This window comes from Felis catus, chromosome B4, assembly GCF_018350175.1.
Source record: "Felis catus isolate Fca126 chromosome B4, F.catus_Fca126_mat1.0, whole genome shotgun sequence".
In the NCBI taxonomy this organism is placed as follows: domain Eukaryota; kingdom Metazoa; phylum Chordata; class Mammalia; order Carnivora; family Felidae; genus Felis; species Felis catus.
In genome coordinates, this window is record NC_058374.1 from 55061571 (window position 1) to 55086858 (window position 25288).

The following is a 25288-nucleotide window of genomic DNA, read 5'->3' on the forward strand; positions in this document are numbered from 1 at the left end:
AGGACAGTCACCAGAACTCAGGCATAACCACACTAAGGCAAAAGCAGAAGTGCCTGGGTACAGTTCTAGTTGCTGGGTACAGATCCAGATACAGTTCTAGATATAGTTTGAATGGAGAGAAATGCTGTTTGTCAATTCTTTCAGAAGAATTCTCACAGAAGATAGTTAAAGGAATAACACAGTGCTAGCCTGAAAGGTAGAAGCATTTCTGTACCAAAGAGATATGGAAGGTTCAATTCAGTTTAACATAAATTTGTTAAATGCTCTTAATGTGCCTGGTCCCAGCTGGATGTTCTGGGGTGCTGAACAAGATACACTCCTTACCTATGATCTACAATCAAGAACAAAATGAAGAAAATAAAGACACTCAGATAACTTTGGTATCTTAATTTTTTTTAAATTTCAGCTTTATTGAGGTATAACTGATATATAAAGTTGTAAGATATTTCAAGTGTACATTGTGGTATTTTTATGGACATATTCATTGTGAAATGATTCACTATGATTTCCCCACTGTGAAAGGATTAACGTGGTACTTTAATCTAAGTGTTTCATTAAATGAAGATAAGTGTTCAAAGGGCACCTTTTGCTTCCCTCACTTCATCTTTACATACCGAAGGACATCAGTTGGTGCTTTGGTTTTCTATGTGAGGTCCCTGGAGCAGCAGCAGCAGCATTTAGGAGCTTGTTAGAAGTACAAGTTCTGGGTCCCACCCAAGCCTACTGAATTCCAAAACCTGGGGTGGGACCCAGCAGTGCTTTCACGGGCCCTCTAGGTGAGGTGACATACACTAAAATTTGAGCATCGCTGAGCAGAGTACTATTCCTGGCCTCTATCCACCCACCCTTCTCACTGTGACTTGATTAGTGAGTTGAAGAGACAGCACTGAGTATGCCCAGCTCAGCCCCAGTTTTTGTGGGTTTTCTTTCTGTATCCAGAACCAACCTGCCCAGAACACATGCATTCCAACCTGCTCATACAGGAGAAAATCTAATAAAATCAGACTCTCTCTAGTGGTGGAGGGTGGGGGATGTTCAGCACTACTTGCAATGAGGATTAAATCGAATTTAATGATGCAGGATTGGCAACCCAATTAGGCTGCAGATCTACAGCTGATAGTTTAATCATCTCTATGTCTTGATTATCAATTGGTTCCAAACATAGGCAGGGGAAATTGGAGTGTTACTTATTGTACCTCTACAGCTCCAACAATGGGTTGTAGTAAAAAGTGGGTTCAGATCACATGCAGTAGAGAGACATATTTAAGATAATAACAGGGCATAAGAACCAGAGGAAATCCTAGAATCTTTTAAGTAAAAAGAATGTTAGAAAGTATTGGTTGTGAACTCTCATGTTACATATAAATAAGCATAGCATTTAAGGCACTGACTGGCTTGCTCAAGGTCACATTGCCAATTAGTGGTAGAAACAAGACCAGAACATAGGACACCTGGCTCTCAGCTGTTCACTTTCTGAGCACTGGACCAAAACAGACAACCGTAGAGAAATTTTGAAGTCCAAAAATGCAGATATTGCCAAGTAGAAGAATTAACCCCAGGGATTTTCAGTATGGGTTCAAAGCCAAAGTGCTTTGTGCTCAGAGGAAAGCTCTGGCTCCAATCCACCTGTGCACGTTCTGTTGGCCCCTCTTACAGCCACGGCTCAAGTGACACGCCATGTTCAGTATGGTCTAAACACTGCTTCATTTTCCTTTGCTTTTCTTTGTGGTGTTCACTCTGTGTACAATCTCTCCCTGCTGTCCATGTGTGGCAAAATCCTATCTGTCCCTGGAGAGAGAGAACTCAAATGGCATTCCTCTACAAAGTCTTCTCTGATTTCACAGATCAACCCTCACCACTGTGTCAGCCACAGATGATCTTCCTCCACTCTGAATTCCTAAGACACTTTATTTGCATATTCCTTATAACAACACTTTCCACTTTGTGTTACAGCTATGCTTTACCTCTTATATTACAATATAAGCTCCTTAAAAGCAGGGGCTATATTTTATCTTTTTTTTTGTTTTTTTTTCTGGTTTCTTTTATTTATTGAAGTATAATTAATACAGTGTTGTTATATTACTCATATATACAATATAATAATTTAAAAATCTCACACATTTCTCCATGCTCATTAAGATATTAAGTATACTCTTAATTCCCTTTATCTAAATCACACATCCCTCTGGGGCACCTGGGTGGCTCTGTCAGTTAAGCATCCCACTTCGGCTCAGGTCATGATCTCGAAGTCAGTGAGTTCAAGTCCCACATCGGAAGCTCTGTGCTGACAGCTCAGAGCCTGGAGCCTGCTTCAGATTCTGTGTCTCTCTCTGCTCCTCCCCCACTCACACTCTGTCTCTCTCTGTCTCTGAAAAATTAATAAATGTTAAAAAAATTTTAAATCACCCATCTCTCTACCTATCTCCCCTTTGGCAACTACCTGTTTGTTCCCTGATTTAGGAATCTGGGACAGTTTTTGTTGTTGCTGTTTTGTGTGTGTGTGTGTGTTTTGTTTTTGCTTGTCTGCCTTTTCTCCTTTCTTTCTTTCTTTCTTTTTAATTTGTTTTATTTCTTAAATTCCTCATAAGAGCAAAAACATATGGCATTTGTCTTTCTCAGACCGACATATTTCAATTATCATTATACTCACCCAGTTCATCCATGTTGTTACAAATGCCAAGATTCCATTCTTCTCTATGGCTGAGTAATAGTCCATTATATATACATATGTACCACATTTTCTTTATCCATTCATCTACTGATGGACATTTGGGTTTGCTTCCATGTCCTGGCTATTGTAAATAATGCTACAATAAACATAGGGGTGCATATATCTTTTCAATTTTTTTAATGTTTATTTTTGAAGGAGAGAGACAGAATGAGAGCAGAGGAGGGGCAGAGAGAGAGGGAGACACAGAATCCAAAGCAGGCTCCAGGCTCTGAGCTATCAGCACAGAGCCTGACATGGGGCTCAAACTCACAACCTGTGAGATCATGACCTGAGTGAAGTTGGTCACCCAACCGACTGAGCCACCCAGGCACCCCACACCTTTACAAATTAATGTAACCAAAAAGCTTTTGCTTTTGGTTTCCGGAAAAGGAAACCATCAACAAAACAAAAAGGCAACCTACTGAATGGGAGAAGATATTTCCAAATGATATATTCAATAAGGAATTAATACTCAAAATACATAAAGAACTTATACAACTCAACACCAATGAAACAAATAATCCAATTAAAAAGTGGGCAGAGATCCTGAAAATGTATTTTTCCAAAGAAGACATATAGATTGCCAACAGACTCATGAAAAGATGCTTAGCTAATCATCTAATCATCAGGAAAATATAAATTAAAACTGCAATCACATCATCAAATATCATTTTATACCAGTCAGGATGGCTAAAATAAAAAAAAAAACAAAAACAAGAAAATGCGTTGGCAAGGATGTGGAGAAAAAGGAACCCTCATGCACTTTTGGTGGGAATGTCAACTGGTGCAGCCGCTATGGAAAACAGTATGGAGGTTCCTCAAAAAAATTAAAAAAGGAATTACCGCATGATCCAGTAATTCTGCTACTGGATATTTTCTTAAATGATCTCTACATGCAAAATGGACCCACACTCACCACGCTGAGATCAAGAGTCAGCTATACTGACTGAACTAGCCGGGCATTCCCTACCTCCTAGCTACTAGTAGATATTTAACGAAGAAAAGGAAAACATTTTACAACTTTCTTTTAAAAAATAATTTTTTAAAGTCAGAAAGCAGCTAATGACACAACTGAAAAGGAGACAAGTAAAAAAAAGGGGGGGGGGAGCAAACACATATCCTTCACTTCACCATAAACACACAGCTCTTTTAGTGTTTCCCCCACCAACATCCCAAGGGAGGCCTAGCTTTCCATGAACTCAGGAGTAAATTCCATTACTGTGCAGGGAAAACTTACTGCATTCAGGTGTGATGATTTCAAACAAATATGTACTGGCACTGCTGAGTTCAAGTTCTACAGTTTGGGCCCTAACTTAAGTGGGGTTAGTGACCAGGTTGTGCTGAACTCCATAGGCAAAGTAGATAGCAAACCCAATCAGAGTCCAGACACCAAATCGGGCCCAGGTGCCAGCTGTCATCTGCATCATAAGGTAAACATTCATGAAGATGCTCAGTAGTGGGAGGAGAGGCACAGCAGGGACCTTAAAGCGAAGGGGACTGGAGCTCTGCGGCTGTCTCCAGATTACCCCAGTGATCCCCGTGATGAGCACCAGGAGGAGCACAACCACTGAAATCCACGCTAGGTTTCCAGAAAGCAGAACTGGCCAGTGGGCCAGCACCAGGCAAAGAAGAGTGAGGCAAAGAACAAGCAGTGAGGAGCAAACATAGACAACCCGGCCAGAGAGTGGAGTGGGGGTGGGGCTGCCTGGAAAAAGTAGTCCCTGTAGAGTCAGCCTCTCTGCTGCAGATACATTCTGTTGCTGCACCTCTGCTTCATGTCCCCCATTCCTCCTATCAGGTTGATACCTGATGATGAGAACACAAAAAGCAACCAGAGAATAAGATACCAGTGTCCCAATTGACCTGAGGTCCACAAGATCAGTGATTCCAAGGAAGAATATAGTGATTGCTGCAATAATCGTAAATACCACAGTGGCCATGAATCGGGGGTATATACTGGTATAGATCCTGGTCAAGACAGGAAACAGGAGGCCATCTTCTGCCATCATGCATATCACCCACTGTATGGGGGTCATAAAGCCCATGAAAATGCCACAAACACTACAGAAAAATCCAAAACCTACAACATAGTAGGCAGGGGCCCAGCCAATATGGAGAAATGCCTCAGGCAAGGTGCTCCCAGGTTGAAGCTTGTAGTAAGGCACCATAAGTGTAAGTGCAGAAAAGACACCAAAATATACCACAAAGCAGATGAACAGTGAAATCACAATGCCCATGGGGATAGAACGCTGGGGATTCTGGACTTCTTTCACTCTGGTAACAATAATACTGAAACCTATAAATGTATAGAAACAAGTAGCTGCTCCACGGAGAATCCCCTGGAAGCCAAAAGGCACAAATCCTCCAGAGCCCAGAGGGCCCAACTTAGAAGTGTCATTGAGTCCAGCCTTTACGTAGTCCTCTTCTGTGAGCTGCCAGTTGTGCAGGTCCCCCTTAATGAAGCCAGAGATGATGACAAAACTGAGAACCAAAATTTTCACCAATGTGAACACTTTGGAAAGGGCGAATAACTCATAAAAATTCATATATTCAATTTCTCTAAGTAACAACAGAAGGGCCACAGCAAAGTAGCCTAGATTGTCTACAAGGACTTGAGGAATATGCTGAGAGATGCTTTCACGCAGGGTCTGAGACATCTGGTTCCCAAGCAGGTTTTCAAAGGTTAAGACCCAGGTCATGGTATAAATGACTGTATCAGCAGTAAAGGACAGGATGAGGTTCCAGCCAGTGATGAAAGCCCAGAGTTCACCAATAATGACATAGGTGTAGAGATATGAGGAGCCAGAATGGGGAACCCAGGCACTAATCTCAGCATAGCACAGCCCAGTCAACACAAAAGATAAGCCAGCCACCAAAATGCAGATCACGATGGATGGTCCTGCTTGATTGCTGATCATCTCACAAGCCAGGATGTACACACCTGCACCTATTGTGCGGCCCACACCCAGGGCCACTAAATCCAGAGTGCTCAGGCTTCTTTCAAAGGAAATCTCAAATACTTCTTCCTCCAGTGGACGTCTGCGTACCAGCTTTTGGCCAAATCTGTGAAACGCTTGACACAGCATTCTAGCTGGAATTGAAGAAGATTCTAAGGATTAGAGAGCTATAGCAAGCCTGGGGAGTGTTGGATCAGTTCAGTGAGGCTGAGTTAAGCTGAGTTGCGTTGGGGTAGCCAATTTCCCTTGTTCAAGATTCAAAGCTGCTCCTTCATATTTCTTCTAGTATGTGGTATCCTTCCATAATTCCTAGGTAAACAATAAATATTTATTGAATAATGTTGTTCAACCAAACAAAAAAACTCAGAAGTCGCATATAACTTGTTGCAGCCCAAATATCACAGAAACCGACACCAAAAGAAATTATAGAGAAATCAACTCTGCTTTTCCCCCTAAAAAAGTGCCAAATACCTTCCAACATTCTCCTTTTTTTGCACACCACATGACATAATCCCATTTGGATTCATCTAACTCATGTAGCTTTGTGTACTAATTAAGCTTTAAGACATAACAGGGTGAATGTATTGTGCAATAATTTACACATGGGATATTTGCATGGTGCTTGAGCTTGAGTTATGACACAGTTCACAGACTAGAGGTCCTTGTTGCAATTATAGAGCCATATTGAGAATATTATCTGAGTTTAAAATACAAATATTTGCCCCTAGTTTTAAGACCCTTACCCCCAAATCAGCTAGCCAAGGTCTGATGTCATTTTTGCCCCCTATATCCCCATTCTGCATCATCCATTTAGCTGTACTGATGTCACAGAATGTACAGTCCAACTCTTCACTTTACCCTCCTAGGCCCACATGGGTGCTGTGAAAAGAGAGGAAAAGGGAGAAAGGGGGATAACTACCTGTAAGGTAAGAAACAGGATTTCTGGAAAGAAAACACTGGAGAAATGGGTGCAGCAGGCAACCAAGAGTCCATTACTAAGAGGGGAGAAGAGCCAGAAAGGTCATTTTATGATATCTGATATGCAATAAACCACATAAAGTAACCAGATAAATATTCACCACAGTTTTTATGTCCACAGTTTTGAGACTGTGATGGGTAGAAAGAAAAGAAATAAGTCATTTAGCTCAGTATCTCACAACCAAAACAATTCCTTCTGTCTTCTTCCTCTCTGGGTTCCAAGAAAGAAGGTGAATTCACTTCTGCAGAAAGTCTCCTCACTGTCCACATTGTGCTTTATAAACACCCTGCACCATCTGTGGTGTCAGTAGCCAACTGCCTGGAGACCCTGCATCGATCTGTGGACTTGTATTAAAACACTCGCCTGTAACTCCCTTTTAATTTTTCACAAGGAGTTGTTTTTAACTCACTTAAACCATAGTCTGAATGTGTTCTTAGTGAAGGAATCCTGCATGTGGTTCCTCCTTCCCCTCCTCCCCTGGCTGCTATTCAAATGGGCCCCTCCTCAAGGGAAGCAAGACTTTAGGTGAATAATTCACAGCAAAGCCCCAGAAAGGAGTAGTGGAGAACAGAGAAAACAAAGTCATGCAGCCCCCCACTCTCCTCTCTATTCAGAATTGGATTTTGAGAGAATTTTAAGAAATGTTAATAGAGGTTTCTAAAGATGGAAAGACAAGTCAAAATTGAAAAGTCTTCTCTACAGATTATCAAAAGGAACCCTTGGATTATGGGTCAGACCTTCTGTCTACAAATCCATCTAGACTCCTTATTTGCCACCCACGAGTTCCAATGTTATGATTTACTAACAAGCACACAACATAGACAAAGAGAGTCAATACTTAACTCAGGGAAATTTTCTACACTATAAATGTGATTGATGTGTCCCCCACCCACCCCCAGGCTTCAACTCTTCAGTGGTTCCCATTGCCCTTCATTCTTAATCCTGTCTCCCTTCATCATCTGACCTGTGCTTATTCCTCTAGCATCATCCCCTGCCCAGTTCATAATGCAACTGCAAAATCCTACACCCACCCTGTTCCCCTGCTTCTAATGCCTTCTTGTCCCCTTCACTAAGCTAACCCCACTTCTCTTTCGGTTCCCAGCTCAGATGTTGCTGCCCCAGGAAGCCTCCCCTGACCCTTATGCTGCCTTTCTTATGTGTTCTCATAGCACCCAGACTTCCCTCATGTGCCATTTATCATAATGTAGCAAACATTCCCGGTCAGCTGCCTGTCTCCTCCATCAGAATGTGAATTAAGTGCTCAATAAATACTTGTTGAACAAATACACAAACTGAGAAGAGAATCCTGAAAGAACACATAATCCAGAATTTCTATCTACTTTACTTTGAGATACATACTTTGTAGCCAAGTAACTTTTATAAATCTGGCCCAGGTAAAGATATAAATGACATTACTCTTCTTATAAAAGGCAATCAAAATCAAAAGTGTGGAGAGAAAACCAACTGTGATAACACCTAGACTGCACATCATTCATGGCAGGTATAAACCACAAAAAGTGATAAAAAAAAAAATTGTTTGCCTTTGAGGACAGCTGTTTTAAAACTATCAGGCACCTTTGGGTTATAGGCAACCAACCACCCAAGCCCAGTTAGGGAATCCCTATTTTTTTTTTGAAGGCATCATATTCAAGCCCTATAATCTGGGTGAGGTGTCCTAATGTAGAGGTTCTCACTTCAGGGGACAGAGGGAGGCATAATGAAGACATCTTGGAACATTTTCAAATGTCATATCCTCTCCCTCTGGAGATTCTTTTCCACTAGCCCCATACTTCCCATGACTGCTCTAAGCCACCCAATTGACAGGAATTGCTGTCAATCTCAAAGGAAAAATATTCTAAAAGTTTCCTTCACAGGAAGGCAGCACAGTTTAGTAGTTAGTAGTAAAGCTCTGCAGGTAAACTGTTCAGGATCAAATCACAACTCAACCTCATACCTGGTGACTCTGAACAAATTATTTTACCTCTCAGGGCTTTAGTTTCCATGACAGTTAAATGGGAGTAAAAGTAAATACCTCACAAGGTTGTAGTAAGGAGTACTTAGCTCAGTACCTAGCAAACAATACGTACTTAATATAATCTACCTAAATGTTTAATATTGAAATCTGATTCAAAGTCCACAAACCTTGAAAATCATTTAGTATTTATAAATTTCTAACCTCAAAATGACTCACTAAACCTCGAGCCTGTTAGCTAACCCTAATGAGAAAATGAAAACTGTTTTATTCCATATAATTCACCTTGAAACTCTAAGGACTCTAATTAAACACCCTCATACAAGCTGGTGCTAAACATATGCGGGTCCTAGGAAGACTGAATTCAACCAGGCATCAAAAAATGCAAGGCTCAAATACAATAATAATATCTTTCCCCATGGATGCCTCATCTTATTCCTGGGAGAGGCAGTACTGGGTACTATAGAGGTAAGAGCAATGAATATTATATCAGAAATTTTGGATTTGAGACCTAGCCCCTCTGCTTGACTATATAAACTAGAGTAATTTGCTTAATCTCTCTAAGCCTCATTTTCCTCCTCCACCTAGAAGCTTACTGGATTTTCCTTACTGGATCAACATGAGAATTGGATGAGAAGATACAAACTATCTGGTGGGAGTGTAACTGGGGCCACCATCCTGAAGCACAATTTTAGCGCCATTAAGAATGCACACCCTCCCACCCCACAATCTCTCTCTGAGGTCAACACCCCAAGGAAACTCCCTCCTGAGTCCATAAGGAGACTCATATGAGCACGTTCAACAAAGGAAGTTTATGATAGCAGGAAGTTGGAAGCTATGCCAGAGTTGATTACTACAGAAATATATAAGTAAAAAGTGCCCTACGTGCACAATGAAACATTACACAGCACTCAGATATAATAAAGTACATTCAATAGCAATTGGATAGGATGATGTTTAGTAGGAAAAGTAAAAAGCAGGACGAGGTGTATAGCGCAATGCCATTTATGGACATTTATAAAACATCCAAAAAAATGCCGTCTGTTTGTCAAGGATAAACGTGCATTTGATAAAAATGAGATGAAATTCTTCTGCTCAAAGTCTTCCACTGGTTTCCCTTCTTAATTTTTTTTTAATTTTTATTTATTTTTGAGAGAGACAGAGGAAGTAAGAGAGGGGCAGACAGAGAGGGAGTCAGAGAATCCGAAGCAACTCCCCACTGTCCTTGCAAAGCCCGTTGTGGGACTTATCACTATTGAAGGCACTATATGTTTTATTTATTTATTTGTTCATGATTTATCTCACTCCAAAAGAATGTAAGCTCCATGAAAGCAGGACTTCTTTTTTAGTGTTTTGCTCCTGGCTATATTCCCCACACCTATAACTGTGACTTACACAGTTGACACTTTGAATTTGTTAAATGGTTGAATATATCTAAATACACATATAGAGCATGGATTGGAAGAGCATTTGTTAATATAATAAAGCAAGTACCTCCAGTGAGGATGGAAAATGAGAATAAAGATCAGGATGAAAGGTGAAAAAAAAATGCACTGAAAAGGGGCCTGACAGGAAGCAATGGTGCTAACAGTCCATAACTGAGGGAGGGGTTGACTCCACTCTGCGCACTTCAGGTTCAACAAAGGAATTGCATGAGACAATGTGAGAACAGCTGGTTAATCTAATAAAGGACAGAAACTCAACAGATTTAAATTGAAGGGAACTGGAATCCTATAATGTCAGCATATAGAGAATACAGAGAAGGAATACCTGCTAGAAAGAGGGTGGAGTTCCCTACCAGTTCCCTCTGAACCCATCTCCCTTTTCCCAATTCCTCTTTCTCCTTCAGATCCTTCAACTGTCTCTGGAGGCTCCTTTCTGGACACTAAGGATGCTTGTACCACATCTCTTTCTCTGGGGAACTGTCCCCAGTCACCTACCTCACAACAAAGACACAAAAATGGGTCCTAACATTTGTTGAGTCACACGCCCCTCTGAGGTTGATCACCTCAAAAAAATGTCCTACACTCTTCTGAAGTCCATCCATGGATCCTGAGGAGGAATCCCAGAGGAGGACCATCTGAATGGCAGGGTGGGAGATGGGTAATGCTTTTGATAATTTCTGTTTCCCTCAACTGTGTTGTGCAGGGTGGTCTTTGTGCTCTTCCCACTTTTACTGAAGATGATGGACAGTGGGCTGCAAAGTATGAAGATACCAGAGATGCAACTCAGAGAACAAAACATCTGGGACGAAACAATCACATTTCATGACTCCAACAGAAGCAGGCCGAACAAACAAATGAACAAGCAAACTCACAGAAGAGAAAGCACACCAGTGATTGGGAATCCTGAGAAAGTACCACAAATCCAGCTTATAATAACAGCAGAGAGAAACATTGTCCTCAAGCACCATGTTCAGAAATGCCCTCTCTCTTTGAAATAATCTATGATTATTCCAATAGTTTATATCCAGTAGTTTATATTCAGTCCAGACTCTGACCCAGCTGTCAAAGTCCCACCCTAATTCTGTCCCCACCCTCAGGCCCATCACCTCCTTCCTGACTCAGCTGCTCAGATCCTGACTTACCCTTCCTGGGAGGAGCCTTTGGCCTAAGTAAGTGCCTGTCCTGCAGGGGATGCCTTCCTCACTCCTTTCTGTCCAGTCTTTATGCTCTACCTCTTCTCCACCCTATTCTACAACCTTCCCGCTACACACATCAAAGAAGCCTTTCTTAAGACTTCCTGACTGATCCCCATCGCCCACCTCCTCCCCTTCCTGCCAGCACTTAGAGCCTGTCCTGATGCTTAGCTGAAACTAGTTTTCCCTTTCTGTCAGCTGGTGTCCTGGGTAGGTCACTTAAATTCCTTTAAGGTCTAAAAGCTGCCGGAGGGCAGGGCCAGGTTTCATATACCTCCTCTTTCTGAATTTCACACTCCCACCCCCAACCTACAGTAACCAGGATAAGGATCTGCTCATAATTGTACCAGGAAACCAAAAGGCATTTAGGACAGAGAAAATGAATATGTAGATGTATTGATTCACTACTACATCTTGACATTCCTGTAAGTTGGATTTAAAAGAGAGAGAGAGAGAGAGAGAGAGAGAGAGAGAGAGAGAGAGAAAGGGCCAAACCTAGTTGGAAACAGGAAACTAGAACATGCACCATCATCTATTTCAAGTGCATTTCCTAAGGGCATTTCCTAATGAGGCCCCAGAGTATATGAATATCAGTTTAATTAGGAAACTGTCTCTCCCAAAGGAGGTGCTTGTTCAGAGGAAGTGCTGAAAGAAATGCAGAGAGAGGCCAGGGAATATGAAGACAGCTTGTATAAATTCCATAATGCCCTGTTCTCCCCACTTCCTTCCCTCTCCTCCCTGGGTTTCTCTCAGTCTCTGAGCTCCTTCCAAGCTCCAATACAAAAGTCCCATCCCAAGTCAACAAAAGAACTCCTGTCAAGTCCAAAATTTCACTCACTAAATTGCAAGCTGTCTTGCTTTCTCAACCAGCCCCCTTTGTCCTCAACCTGCTCTCCTTTGTCCTGGAGGTCCTAGAGACTCCTCTGTCTCTAAAAAGAGTACTGCCCTCACTCTAGACATTTCCTTTTCAAAACATTTTTCCAAGGCAGTAAGTTCTACTGGCTCTCTTGGTTGTATGTTAACACCCCTGCAATCAGGAAGTTGGCCTAGTGGCTCCTCTTGAATAGCCTCAAAGAGAGTTTGGATACCAGTTACTTTGCTAGAAGTTTGAGACACTCTTGAGAGGAAGGTTAATGAGGATGTTAAATAATTATTTTCCAGTTCTCAATGATTCAGATAAGTGGACTTAAATGAAACACCTCCAAAGATTATAACAATTCTTTGTATCCAAGGACAGCTCCTTCCTGAGTGTATAAATTATCTCATCCTCCTTAAAATTTTCCAGACAAGGAAAACTCTGGAGCCAATCTAACCAGTGGCTCCCAAACAAACAAGTATAAAGCTCTTTGGATAGCTGAGCTTCCCCGGAGTTTCTGAACTTCTAACTCAAGCAGCCCTGCAACTCTGGAAGGGGGAAGTCAGGAATACAGGATAGAGGTTTGAGTTCAGGGCCAGAGCTTGAAATAATACTAAGTGTGGTACATGTGTACACCAACATTCCAAAGTAGAAACAGTTCAGAATACATATGAAAAGCTAAACAGAACAAAAGCTGCCATGAACACTGGGGCCAAGTCTTATATCCAAGGGTACCAAAAAATAGTTAACAAAATCAAATGAAAAATGAAATCTTCCCATTTTCCCTGTTTCTGTCTTCTCTAGAAGTCTGTGTCCAGGGGCACCTGGGTAGCAGAATTGGCTAAGCATCCGACTTCAGCTCAGGTCATGATCTTGCAAGATCATGTCTCGTGGGTGTGAGCCCTGCATCAGGCTCTGTGTCTGGAGCCTGCTTTAGAGTCTGTGTCTCCCTCTCTCTGCTGCCCCACCCCCACTTGTGTTCTGTCTTTCTCTCTCTCTCTCAAAAATAAATGAACATTAAAATTTTTTAACTAAAAAAAATAGAAGTCTATGTCCAATCATAGTCCTTCATATATTCATTCAACAAATATGCTGCTCCCCATTTATTCAGCAGTGCACATAAAACAAATAAAACAAAATTCCCTCCACTCAACGTGCTTACATTCCTGCAGTGGAAAGCAAACAATAAACAAATAAGTACTATGAAGATATACTGTGTTGGATTTGCAATCAATGCTGCAGAGAAAAGGGAAACAAGGAAAGGTTAGGATGTGTTCAGAGTGGGTGTTGTGATTATAAAAAAGGATGATCTGAGACAGCCTTACCTGCACACTCTTGTGCAACCATCACTACCATCATCTCCAGAACTTGTTCATCTTCCTCAGCTGAAACTCTGTATCCACTCAACAGCAACTCCCCATTCTTCCCTCCCTGCAGCCCCTGACAACCAACCACCACCTACTTTCTGTCTCTATAAATTTGACCACTCTGGGTACTTTATGTAAGTGGAATCAAACAATATTGTACTTTTGTTACCAGCTTATTTCACTTAACATAATGTCTTCAAGGTTCACCCATGTTGGAGCATATGTCAGAATGTCCTTCCTCCTCAAGGCTCAGTAATATTCCATTGTGTATATCCCACATCTTGCTTATGCATCCATGCACTGATGGGCATGTGCGTTGTTTCACCTTTTGGCTTTTGTGAGTAATGCTGTTATGAATACAGGTACAGAAATATCTTTTTGAGTTCTTGCATACAATTCAATAGTATATACACCCAGAAGTGGGATTGCTGGATCCTATGGTAATTGTGTGTGTATGTATACACACACACACACACACACACACACACACACACACATATGGAGAGAGAGAGAGAGAGAGAGAGATTATCATACTGTTTTCCATAGCATCTGCACCATTTTACATTCCCACAAGCAATGCACAAGCCTCCCAATTTCTCCACATCCTAGTTAACACTCATTATCCTCTGTTTTTATTCAATAGCAGCTATCCTAATGGGTGTGTGGTGGTAAGTGGCTACTTTTGAGAAATATCAACGAAGCCTGTAGAGCTGAGACAGAGTGAGTGAGAGGGAAGCAGTAGGGGATGAAATCAAAGAGAAAGAAGGAAGCCAGATCCTTCATGTAGGATCTGAGAGTCACAGTGAGGACTTTGGCTATTCCTATGGATGTGATGGAAACCTTAGAAAAACTGATAGTTTTACATGTTGCCACTTAGATACTTATCACCTTGTCCACACTACCCCTTCGTCTAGAAGGATCCCATGGTTTGCAAATAGTTAACAAAATAGAAGGAAAACTATATATACCCAGGGCCAGCCTCCTGCCATTCTCTCTGGTCCACCCTCCTGGTCCATAAAATTGGTAACTCTTAACAACCAGCAGCCATCAGAGAGTACTGCCCTTGAAGTAGGATGAAGCCCTAAATCACATTCTTTCTGATCACTACATTGTACCAGATAAGTGATATGTAAGTGCTCATTACCATCCTTCTGGAAAATGACACTTACCTCAAGTCTTTTTTTAACTTGAGCTGCCTTTTATTTTTTAAGTTTATTTATTTTGAGAGAGAGAGAGTCAGACACGTAACTGACTGAGCCACCCAGAAGCCCCTTCTTCAAGTCTTAAACACACACACACACACACACACACACACACAGTCCCAACCAGACCTGCAGTTTCATGCTATTACATCCAAACTTCTAAGATTGTATTTCTAAAGCTTTCTTTTAAAGTTCTTCTACCACTTACTCATCCTATTAACCTTTTCTGTGGCTCCTGCTTGAACAGGATAAACCTTTCCCCACACATGTACATCTTAATAGCATTAATATCAGCCTTCACACAGTCTGTCCTTCTCTGCCTAGAATACACCAAACCCTGTTTAACATGACCCTCCTTCTGGAAGCTTCTCTGGGCACACCTACAAATAGATATCTGATCTTTCCAGTGTGCTCTCTTTGCCCCCTGCTCTCTCCTCATTAATGTCCAGTGGCATAACTCACTGAACTAGAATTTTGTACTCAGAGGACACTCAGTTAAGAAAGAGGGTAGGAGTCAAAGGTGGTGAGGTGGAGCTGAGGAGCAGATCTTCTGCTTGAAGACACTTCCATCTTGCTTTTCCTCCTCCAGCTGAAGCCTGAGGTAGAAAGAATTAACTGGTCACAGCTAAGGAAGTACCCCAGGATTTAGAGCCCTTTTGGTGATATCAGGGGTCTCACACAAGAACTGAAGTCCAAGTCTCTTTCACCACAAAGTGAAAGTACAAAGGAAGCAATTCAAGTGACCTCAGACAAAGTGCATGATCTATCACATTTATGGTTTGCTCCAGTGTCATACCCCTGATGTGTGACAACTGACATCAACACCAAGTTTTATTACTTTCACTGATTTACTTCATTTGGAAAATAATTCACCTAATGCTTTGCAATTAGACAACATGACACAGGACTCAAACTACAATAACTATAGTTAAGTCTTGTCTGCAAAAGGGAGGAGTGGGACAATAGTCAATTGACTAAATGCTGTGTAGAATATGATTAAACTTGTTTAAGGAGGATAGGGAAGTATCCATGAAATGCCCTTAAATCATAGCTCCTAGAGAAAAGAATTTTCTGGATTGGCTACCATTTTTCCTGTACTATCTGTGAATAAATATACAGGTGGGTTCAGTGTATTTTGAGTTGGATCTAAAGTGAAAAATTGGATGGTCCCACAGGAAGTTTCTATGTGAGATACACTGGATTCAATCTATTACAGATGAGGTTTCAACTACTGTAAGTGAATACAAAGAAAAAATCCAAATTAGAAAGTTCAGGCACCACAGCGATTCTTTGTACAAAAGAACTCAAGCAAAAGCAATTTTCAACACCACCACTTATATCCCCCAAATCATCACACACTCAGTTTCACACAGCATAAGACAATGGGGGCAAATACAGAATTCCCCACTCTGGGAATTTACAATTAATGGCACCTCATGAATGTCTTCCCACCTACCAAAAAAAGTAAGAGATACATACACTATGAACCAGGAGGATATTCCTCAATCAGAAATGAACAAAGGCAAGGGCATGTCAAGATCCCAGATGCCTTCCTAGATGGAAGACAAGAGTAGTAAGGACCTCATTTTCCATTGTTGGCAATAATTGTGAATACCTTCTGTGTACCATTAGTCAGCCTGAAGGCCACATAGAAGAGTGGGGAATTATGCTATCTTGGCATTGTGTATAACTGTTTCCCAGGAAAACATCAGTTCAAGTTATATCTTCAGCGTGGGCCATGATCCAATAAACAGAGCCTCATTTAGGGCTTCTTTCCATGCCCCCCACCAAAAACATGAAACAAACTCCATAACACCTTGAACCAGTAAATCCAGCTTGCCCAAATAGACAGTTCCAGGTAAATATTTGCTAGAGATATTGATACAGATCTATATACTACGATATAATATTAATAATAATTAAAAACAATAATTCTCCATCTTGGTCTGTGCAGAAAAATAAAAAAAGAGACAAACCACTGCAATGGTAAGAAATGTGTAATTTGTCCCCTGGGGAAAGAGAAGTAAAGCTCAGATAGCTTCCCTGAAAGGATGGAAAGAAAGCTGAAGTAACCAAATTCGCCTCAAACTAAAGAAAATAAATATCCAAAATTCTCTCCAAGGCATCTCCTGAGAACAACCTCACCAACTGATTCCTTAACAAGCATCCTCCCATCTATGATCTTACTTTGTACTGTATTCTGTTTGCATGTTATTTGGAAGAAGACTTTGTCTCCCCTTTCTAAAATAGAAACTCCTTAGGGTAGAACCTACTTCAGTTTTCTGAATGAGGCTAGAAACCCTAATTCTGCATGCAAGTAAACATTACTAGGTGAAACCAAGACTTGAACTTGAAGGCATGACAGTCCCCAAACTGTCTGCTCATTAGACCAAGAGGAAACACAGCCACCTCCTCCAACTCACCTACCTACCCTACCACCCATCATACATCTCTCAAATGAGATCCCACCTTGGCAGAGGCTGAATTCTAAGTCAGTTAAAACTCATCCTGATGCAGACTAACACACACCAGACCAACTGTATGTAGACCAAATCCATCCACACAAATGTAGACCAAAATCTATGTAGATGTAGACCAGAACATTTTTGCTTCCTTCCCACAATACCTATGGAGTCCTTGCTACATGCAAACATCACACTAGTACCACTGTGGGTAAACAATTAGATAGCCAGAGCTTCTCTAGAAACTGTTGAGACTCGGGGCGTCTGGGTGGCTCAGTCGGCTAAGCAGCTGACTTCGGCTCAGGTCATGATCTCACGGTCTGTGAGTTTGAGCCCCTCGTCGGGCTCTGTGCTGACAGCTCAGAGCCTGGAGCCTGTTTCGGATTCTGTGTCTCCCTCTCTCTGACCCTCCCCCGTTCATACTCTGTCTCTCTCTGTCTCAAAAATAAATAAATGTTAAAAAAAATTAAAAAAAAAGAAAGAAACTGTATAGACTCTTATAAATACTTATCTAGTATCTTTCTGGGGTGGCTGTGAACAAAGAGGCTTTTCTTAGTTTCTCTGGGATAAGTTCAGAGAAGACAGAGTTAAATGCAATGTTCCTCATTCATGATTTGACACATTTACAAGTTTAATTTCAGTCAGAATCCAGTTATGTAAATTCTTAACATTTCTATTACGCCAAAACAAGATGATCAGCTTAAGAAATGAGAAAAGCTTGAGTTTCTGCTTCTAGAGGTCTTCAGAAACTAGATGGGCTACCAGGAAGAATCAGAATTAGATTTTCCAAACAGAAATCAGAAAGAGAGCTGGGAAAAGCCAAGGAGTGTGTGCAATTAATGGATTAGAAAGTGATGTGATTGGGGTGCCTGCATGGCTCAATCGGTTAAGCATCCAACTATGGCTCAAATCATGATCTCACAAGTCATGAATTTGGACCCTGCATCGGGCTCTGTGCTGACAGCTCAGAGCCTGGAGCCTGCTTCAGATTCAGTGTCTCCCTCTCTCTGTCCCTCCCCTGCTTGCACTCTGTCTCTCTCAAAAATAAATAAACATTAAAATTTTTAAAAATAAAGTGATGTAGTGCATTGATGTCAACAGTGAAAATCAATTTCTTCTCCACTTCCCCCTATGATTCTCTACTCCCTTTTCTCAGCCCCAGATCCTGTCAACATAGAATACCTAATAAAAGTCCTCAGGAGAAAGCAGTAGAAGGAAATCCATCTGTCTGCCCAACTTATTTTCCAAAATGTAACTATGATGGAGGATGGACCTTGTCTACAATGAGCACTGATCCAAACGCATGTTTTCCAAGAACACTTGCTAAATAGCTTTGTTTCTTCTCACAAATCCTTCCTTTTCTTGTAAGCACAGACTCTAGATCCATCCAGTGGTCCCATCTATCCCTAAGTTCTGTCTCCACCTTCAGACTAGCAGTTGTGAGTTGTCAGAGCCCATGGCTACTACTTCCATGTACCTCCTCCCAGTATACACCTTCAGTAATACACTGCACACAAAGTGGCTTAGAAAGACTGACTATCTCTCTGGTTATCTTCATTCATATCTTTAAATGTGTCTTTCTGTCCTCCCATGTAAGTACTTACCTGTCTCTTTATCTCTGTCATCTCTCACCAGACTTGCTTCGCTCCTCTCACAGCCCTAGGTAGCTGCTTCACACTGCCACCATCTCCCTTGGAAAGTTAATTTTTGTTTTGTTTTGTTTTGATTTGTTTTGTTTTGTTTTGTTTTGGTTTGTTGTAGGAAATACACCAGATCATCTGAGTCAGAGTCCTGAGTTCTATTCCAAATATAGATCAACATGACTTCTCCACCAAGACCCACTTGTCTCATCCCAGATCAGCCAACATAATCTATAACAAAGATCCACTGCCACCAACTTGTAGGGGACACTCTTCATCCCTCGTTCCTAATTCTTTTTAATCCCCACTCTGTTTTGAGATTTAGGCAATAATAAAAGAAAAAGGGATGAGGATAAACCAAGAGAATACAGTACAAAAAGTATATTTATAAATTAAGAATATACTTTGTGAAAGAACCAGCCCTTTCCACGTGATTTTGTTTAAACTGAGGTTAAAAAGAATCTGCCTTTGGGAGGCAATAATGCATATCAATGATAATGGAGTGAATTTGCACAAGACTGCTAAAGAGCAAGAGAGGGACAATCTAGAAATAAACATTTGCCACATGTAATCATAAAACAAGTGTCATGCATGGATAAGTGTTGTCTGGGCTTCTGGTGTTGGGGTATTGCTCACAGTGTACATGGCAGTGGGGAGGAGGGGGAGGGTGGAGAACAGTTTAAGACTTCAAAGGGCTTTTAAAATTAAAGAGTTGCAAATATGTTTTGCAATAACAGCAAACTGCCTCTTTGAGACCAAGTGTTTTAATACCACTAGGCAACTACACCCCAGGGGAACTAGGTCATCTTTCCTCCAACAACCTGACCTGGTCTGTAATCAATCCGCACAACAACTTTTCAAATTAGATTTAAAAAGGCTGATAGATACTTTCAAGCACCTGTAAAAATAGATATCTAACTCCTTAAGCAAGGAGGAAGAAGACCCTCAAATCCTCCATTGTGATGGTGGACCACCTTATCAACCTGACATGTTATTCTGCAAAATCCACACCAATGCCTTCCCTAAGAAGATATAATACAGACAATTTCAGAACCTTCAGTGAGAAAAGTATGGCAAAACTGGAAGAAGACAGCAGAGCCAGGTGGAAGAATCTTCATTCAAAGAACATGCCTAAGCATACTATGTGCTGGACCCTGTGGAAAAGACAAAGATGAAGAAAGCAAGCTCTGCACCAGGTCAGAAAGGAAAGGCCAGGAAGGAAGGCAGGGCCAAGAGGGGGAAAGGACGCTGGGGGAGAAGCACCCAAGAATAACCTCCCCTAACTCATATTTTCCTCAGTAGAACTGAGAATGTTTCTGATCTGGAAGACAACAGAGTGTAGGTCTCCAAATCACTCTAGCCCCAGCAAACCTACCTGCCCTTCCCAAATTCCTAAGGCCTCTGGTCTTCACTTGCCAGAGCAAAGTCTATCTCTGGTGCCATGAAATACCCTCTGTTCAAACCCATAGGGTTTGGACAGCCAGCTATTATCCAAGGCCAGCCTTCCTCCTCTCTGGCTCTGCCTCGGTTTCCTTGACAATCCTAAAAACAGGAGAAATCACTTACCTATAGGCTTTTTCTTCCCTGGAGGAGAGAGACCTGAGAAGAAAGTGCAAGCCAAACCCAGAGACAAGTGGGGAGGTTGGCCAAGCAGTGTCAGGACTTGGAATGGAGCTTAGTGAGGCCCTCAGAGAGTTGAGGCCCTCAAAGAGGTGGGGCCCTTGGGAGGAGGGGCTCTTGGGAGGCAGAGCACTAGCAAGGCTGGGCCTCAGGGAGTTGGGGCCATAGGGAGGCAGGGACATCCAAAGGGTAGAAAAGGATGAAGGAGGTAGATTAGCTGGAATCCTGGAAGAAAGCTGGAGGTGGGCAATGGAAGACTAGTGGGGTTCTGCATTGGTGAGGAGGTGGCTGAGGACTTAAATGGGACTTTGTTGGAGACTCTGCTGGCAGCAAGATGTGAATTTAGAAGTAAACAAGCTTCCCAAGGTCCTGGGTATGGAGAAGGTCCTGGTTGGCAAGAGAGTGTGGGGAGCCAAGTAGAGCCCAGCCTGTGGTGATTTGGAGGCCAGTCCTAGGACCATCTAAAAAGCCCATTAAGAAGTATTTAAACTAGAATAGAAGCACATCCAACCACGTCTCTCAGAATCTCCTACTAGGCTCCTCTACCAGCACCATCCAGCCACAACCCATCATCCAACTTTCCCATCATTCCAGGAATAAAACCAAAGCATAGGGAGAAGGAGTTAAGATGGTGGAGAAGTAGGGGGACTGGGATTTCCTCATCCCTCAAACACAGTTGTATTGAGGTCAGACCACTTGGGACACCCAGGAAATTGACCTGCGGACTGACACACGGATCTCCACATTGGGAGGGACACAGCTTGGCAGGATCAAAGTGGGAGTATGTGAATTGAAGGTGATAAAAAAGCATAGGCAGGGAGGGGAGAGAACCCTTTCTGTGGAGGGACAAAAGGGAGAGAAAGAGACAGGGGTTGTGAAAGTGCAGCATCGAGTTAGCACAAGAGGAAAACCTCTCTGGACCACAGACCAGGGAATGAGAAATATGAAGAGTACCAGTTTCTTTTTTGTAAACAACCTTTGGAACTGAAACTCAGAGGTTTCAAAAGTGCACAACTTTCTACAGAAGGGAGCTGGGAGCTGTGGCACACACTCCTGGGGAGGAGGTAGCCAGCCCCGGAGTGAATAATGTCGTGTAGCTATATCAGGGGCACACTGGGAGACAACAGTCCCTTCCTGGAGTACTTTCGGAAGAGGGTTTATTGCCTCCCCAAGAACAAAAGACCATGCAGGTGCCAGCCAAAGGCCTTTTATCACCAGGGTAGAGAGGCTCTATTCTGGAACAGAAGAGGAGCCACACAGAACTGAGTTCTTTATGACCTCAGGTTTTGAATCCCAGCTGAGTGCCTAGAAGGGGCAGGAGAACTATGGAGCAGAGCAAGCTGACTGTCCTCACTATTCTGGGAGGGCTGCTTGAACAGCGTGGGTTGAGATACCCGTTGAGGGGAGAAGAGATTGGGCCGTCGTCATTTTTGTCCCAAACACCCACATGGTGGACTTCAGAGAACAGCACAGCAGCCCTCAGGGGTGGTGAGACACACTTATGCCAAACCCGGCCCTCTGTGCTTGGCAACTGCTTATCTACTGGAGCAAGACTGTCTGACCCAATGCAGCTGGCCTCTCCTCCCGACGAATACTGCCACTGATCCTAGGCACAGACAACTGTTTCTTTCTCCTCCTCTTCCTCCTCCTCCTTCTCCTTTTACATTTTATTATTTTATTTTATTTTATTTTATTTTTCTTTCCTCTTCTTTATTTTCTTTTTGGAATCAGATTCATAGTTTCTGATTTGTTTTGTTTATATATATCTAAAGATAGAGATAGAGATAGATGATATAGATATAGATGATATACATATAGATATGGATATATCAGGCATTTTTATTCTATTCTTCTTACATATTTTCTCTCTCTGCTTCTTTATTTTCCTTTCTCTTTTTCTGGAATTAGCCTTATAGGTTTTTGATTCTCTGTTAGTTTTCTTTACTCCCCTTTCATTTTTTTCCATTTATGGGATCAGGCTCTCCCCACCCTGTTTTTTTTTTCTTTTCCAGGGTTACTTCAACAAATAAATCAAGGCACACCTAGTTAAAGATCCCAAAACTCCACCACTACTAGCAAGTAGGAGCTCTTCAGAGGACATCAGTGGGATAGACCAGCCAAAACACAACAACAGAGTGCATGGACATACACCAAAAACACTTCCTGGAGTGACAGGCCCTGAACAATGTATAACCCCTTTTTAATATAGTAGTATTCTCAGGTGCAGAGCAAGTAACAAGATTTTAAAGCATGCAAAAGATAGAAACTTACCCAAAATTATAAAGGTCAAGAAGAAATCACAGCCAAATAATTGCTTGAAACAGATATAAACCATATATCTGAACAATAATTTAGAATAACAGTTATAAGACTAATAGCTGGGCTTGATAAAAGCATAGAAGACACCAGAGAAACTTTGGCTTCAGAGATCAAAGACCTAAGAACAACTCAGGATGAATGAAAAAAATGCTATAACTGAGATGCAAAATAAACTAGATACAGTGACAGAGAGGATAGAAGAAGCAGAGGAGAGAATAGGTGATAAAGAAGAAAAAACTATGGAAAATAATGAAGTTGGAAAAAAAAGAGGGAAAGGAAATTATTATATCACCAGGGGAGAATTAGAGAACTAAGTGATTCCATGAAATGAAACAATATTCATATTATAGGAGTCCCAAAAGAAGAGCAAGGAAAAGGGTCAGAAGGTTTATTGGAACAAATTATAGCTGAGAACTTCCCTAATCTGGGGAAGGAAACAGGCATCCAAGTCCAAGAAGCACAGAGAACTCCCTTCAAAATCAATAAAAATGATCAACACCATGACATATCACAGTGATTGGCAAAATACAAGGATAAAGAGAGAAGTCTGAAGGCAGCTAGGGACAAAAGGTCCTTAACCTACAAGGGTAAACACATAATGGTAGTAGCATACCTGTCCACTGAAATTTGGCAGGCCAGAAGAGAATGGCAGGAAATATTCAATGTGCTGGATAGGAAAAATATGCAGCCAAGAATCCTTTACACAGCAAGACTGTCATTCAGAATAGAAGGAGAGATAAAGACTTCCCCAGACAAACAAAAACTAAAGGAATCTGTGACCACTAAACACACTCCTGCAAGTGATCCTAAGGGGGGCTCTGTGGAAAGCAGCAAAGACTACAAAGGACCAGAAAACATCTGATGTATGAAATATACAGATAACACAATGGCACTAAATTCAGTTTTTTCAGTAATCACTCTGAATGTAAATGGACTAAATGCCCCAATCAAAAGACATAGGGTATCAGAATGGATAAAAAGGAAAAAAAAAGATCCATCTAATACTGCCTACAAGAAACCCATTTTAGACCTGAGGAGACCTGCAGGTTGAAAGTGAGGAGAAGGAGAACCATCTATCATGCAAATGGACATCAAAAGAAAGCCAGAGTAACCATACTTATATCAGACAAACTAGATTTTAAAACAAAGACTATAACAAAAGATGAAGAAGGGCATTATATCATAATTAAGGGGTCTATCTACCAAGAAGAGCTAACAATTGTAAATATTTATTCCCCCAACGTGGAAACACCCAAATATATAAATCAATTAATCACAAACATATGCAAACTTACTGTTAATAATACCGTAATTGTAGGAGACTTTAATACTTCACTTACAACAATGGACAGATCATCTATGCAGAAAATCAACAAGAAAACAATGACTCTGGAAGACATATTGGACTAGATGGACTTAACAGATATATTCAGAATTTTCTATCCTAAAGCAGCAGAATCCATTCTTGAGTGCACATGGAACATTCTCCAAAATAGGCACATATAAGGTCACAAAACAACCCTCATATGTACAAAAATATTGAGATCATACCATGAATATTTTCATATCACAATGCTAAAAACTTGCAACCAACCACAAGAAAAAATTTGGGAAGCCCCCAAATACATGAACGGTAAAGAACATCCTATTAAAGCATGAATGAGTTAACCAGGAAATGAAAGATGGAATTAAAAAATACATGGAAACAAATAAAAATGAATACACGCTAGCCCTTTTATGATGCAGCAAAGGCAGTCCTAAGAAGTAAATACATTGCAATTCAGGCCTATCTCAAGAATCAAGAAAGGTCCCAAATGCACAATAAAACCTTACAACTAAAGGAGGTAGAAAAGGAGCAACAATTAAAGCCCAAATCCATCAGAAGAAGGGAAATAATAAAGATTAGAGAATAAATAAATGACATAGAATCCAAAACAAAAAAACAAACAAACAAGCAAACAAAACAGTAGAACAGATCAATGAAACTAAAAGCTAGTTCTTTGAAAAAGTAAACAAAATTGATAAAGCCCTAGCCTGACTTCTCAAAAAGAAAAGAGAGAGGATCCAAGTAGATAAAATCACAAATGAAAGAAGAGAGATCACAACCAACACCACAGAAGTGCAAACAATCTTAAGAGAATACTATGAAAAATAATATGCCAGCAAACTAGATAATCTGGAAGAAATGGACAAATTCCTAGGCACTCACACACTACCAAAATTAAAATGGGAAGAAATAGAAAATTTTAACAGACCCATCACCAGCAAAGGAATTGAATCGGTTATCAAAAAATCTCCCAACAAATAAGAGTCCTGGGCCAAATGGCTTCCCAGGGGAATTCTACCAGAATTCTCTACCAGAGCAGAGTTAATAACTATTCTTCTCAAACTGTTCCAAAAAAAAATAGATATGGAAGGAAAGCTTCCAAACTCATTCTATGAAGCCACTGTTCCAACAGTGCTAGGCTGTCTTCTCCTGTGGCAAGTGGGGATTTTCCCAGATGCACATCTGCTTGAGGGAAAGAAGGGCAAGTGCAGGGAGTCTGTCTATCTTTGTATCCGGTCC

At 41.3% G+C, this 25288-nt stretch overlaps 1 protein-coding gene across 1 annotated transcript; it reads right to left on the bottom strand.

Annotated features, from left to right (window-relative positions):
- Window positions 1-3252: 3252 nt before the first annotated feature.
- On the bottom strand, window positions 3253-20443 carry LOC101095423 (cationic amino acid transporter 3-like). The gene is made up of 2 exons (XM_045061515.1): window positions 20350-20443; window positions 3253-5976 (listed from the first exon to the last, which is right to left on the bottom strand). Exon 2 carries the CDS (start codon window positions 5794-5796, stop codon window positions 4024-4026), a length of 1773 nt encoding a protein of 590 aa, XP_044917450.1. The 5' UTR covers window positions 5797-5976; window positions 20350-20443; the 3' UTR covers window positions 3253-4023.
- Between the last annotated feature and the right edge of the window lie 4845 nt (window positions 20444-25288).

Excerpts from the sequence above, each read along its gene's own strand:
- LOC101095423 (XM_045061515.1), bottom strand. The coding sequence starts at position 5,796 with ATGCTGTGTCAAGCGTTTCACAGATTTGGCCAAAAGCTGGTACGCAGA.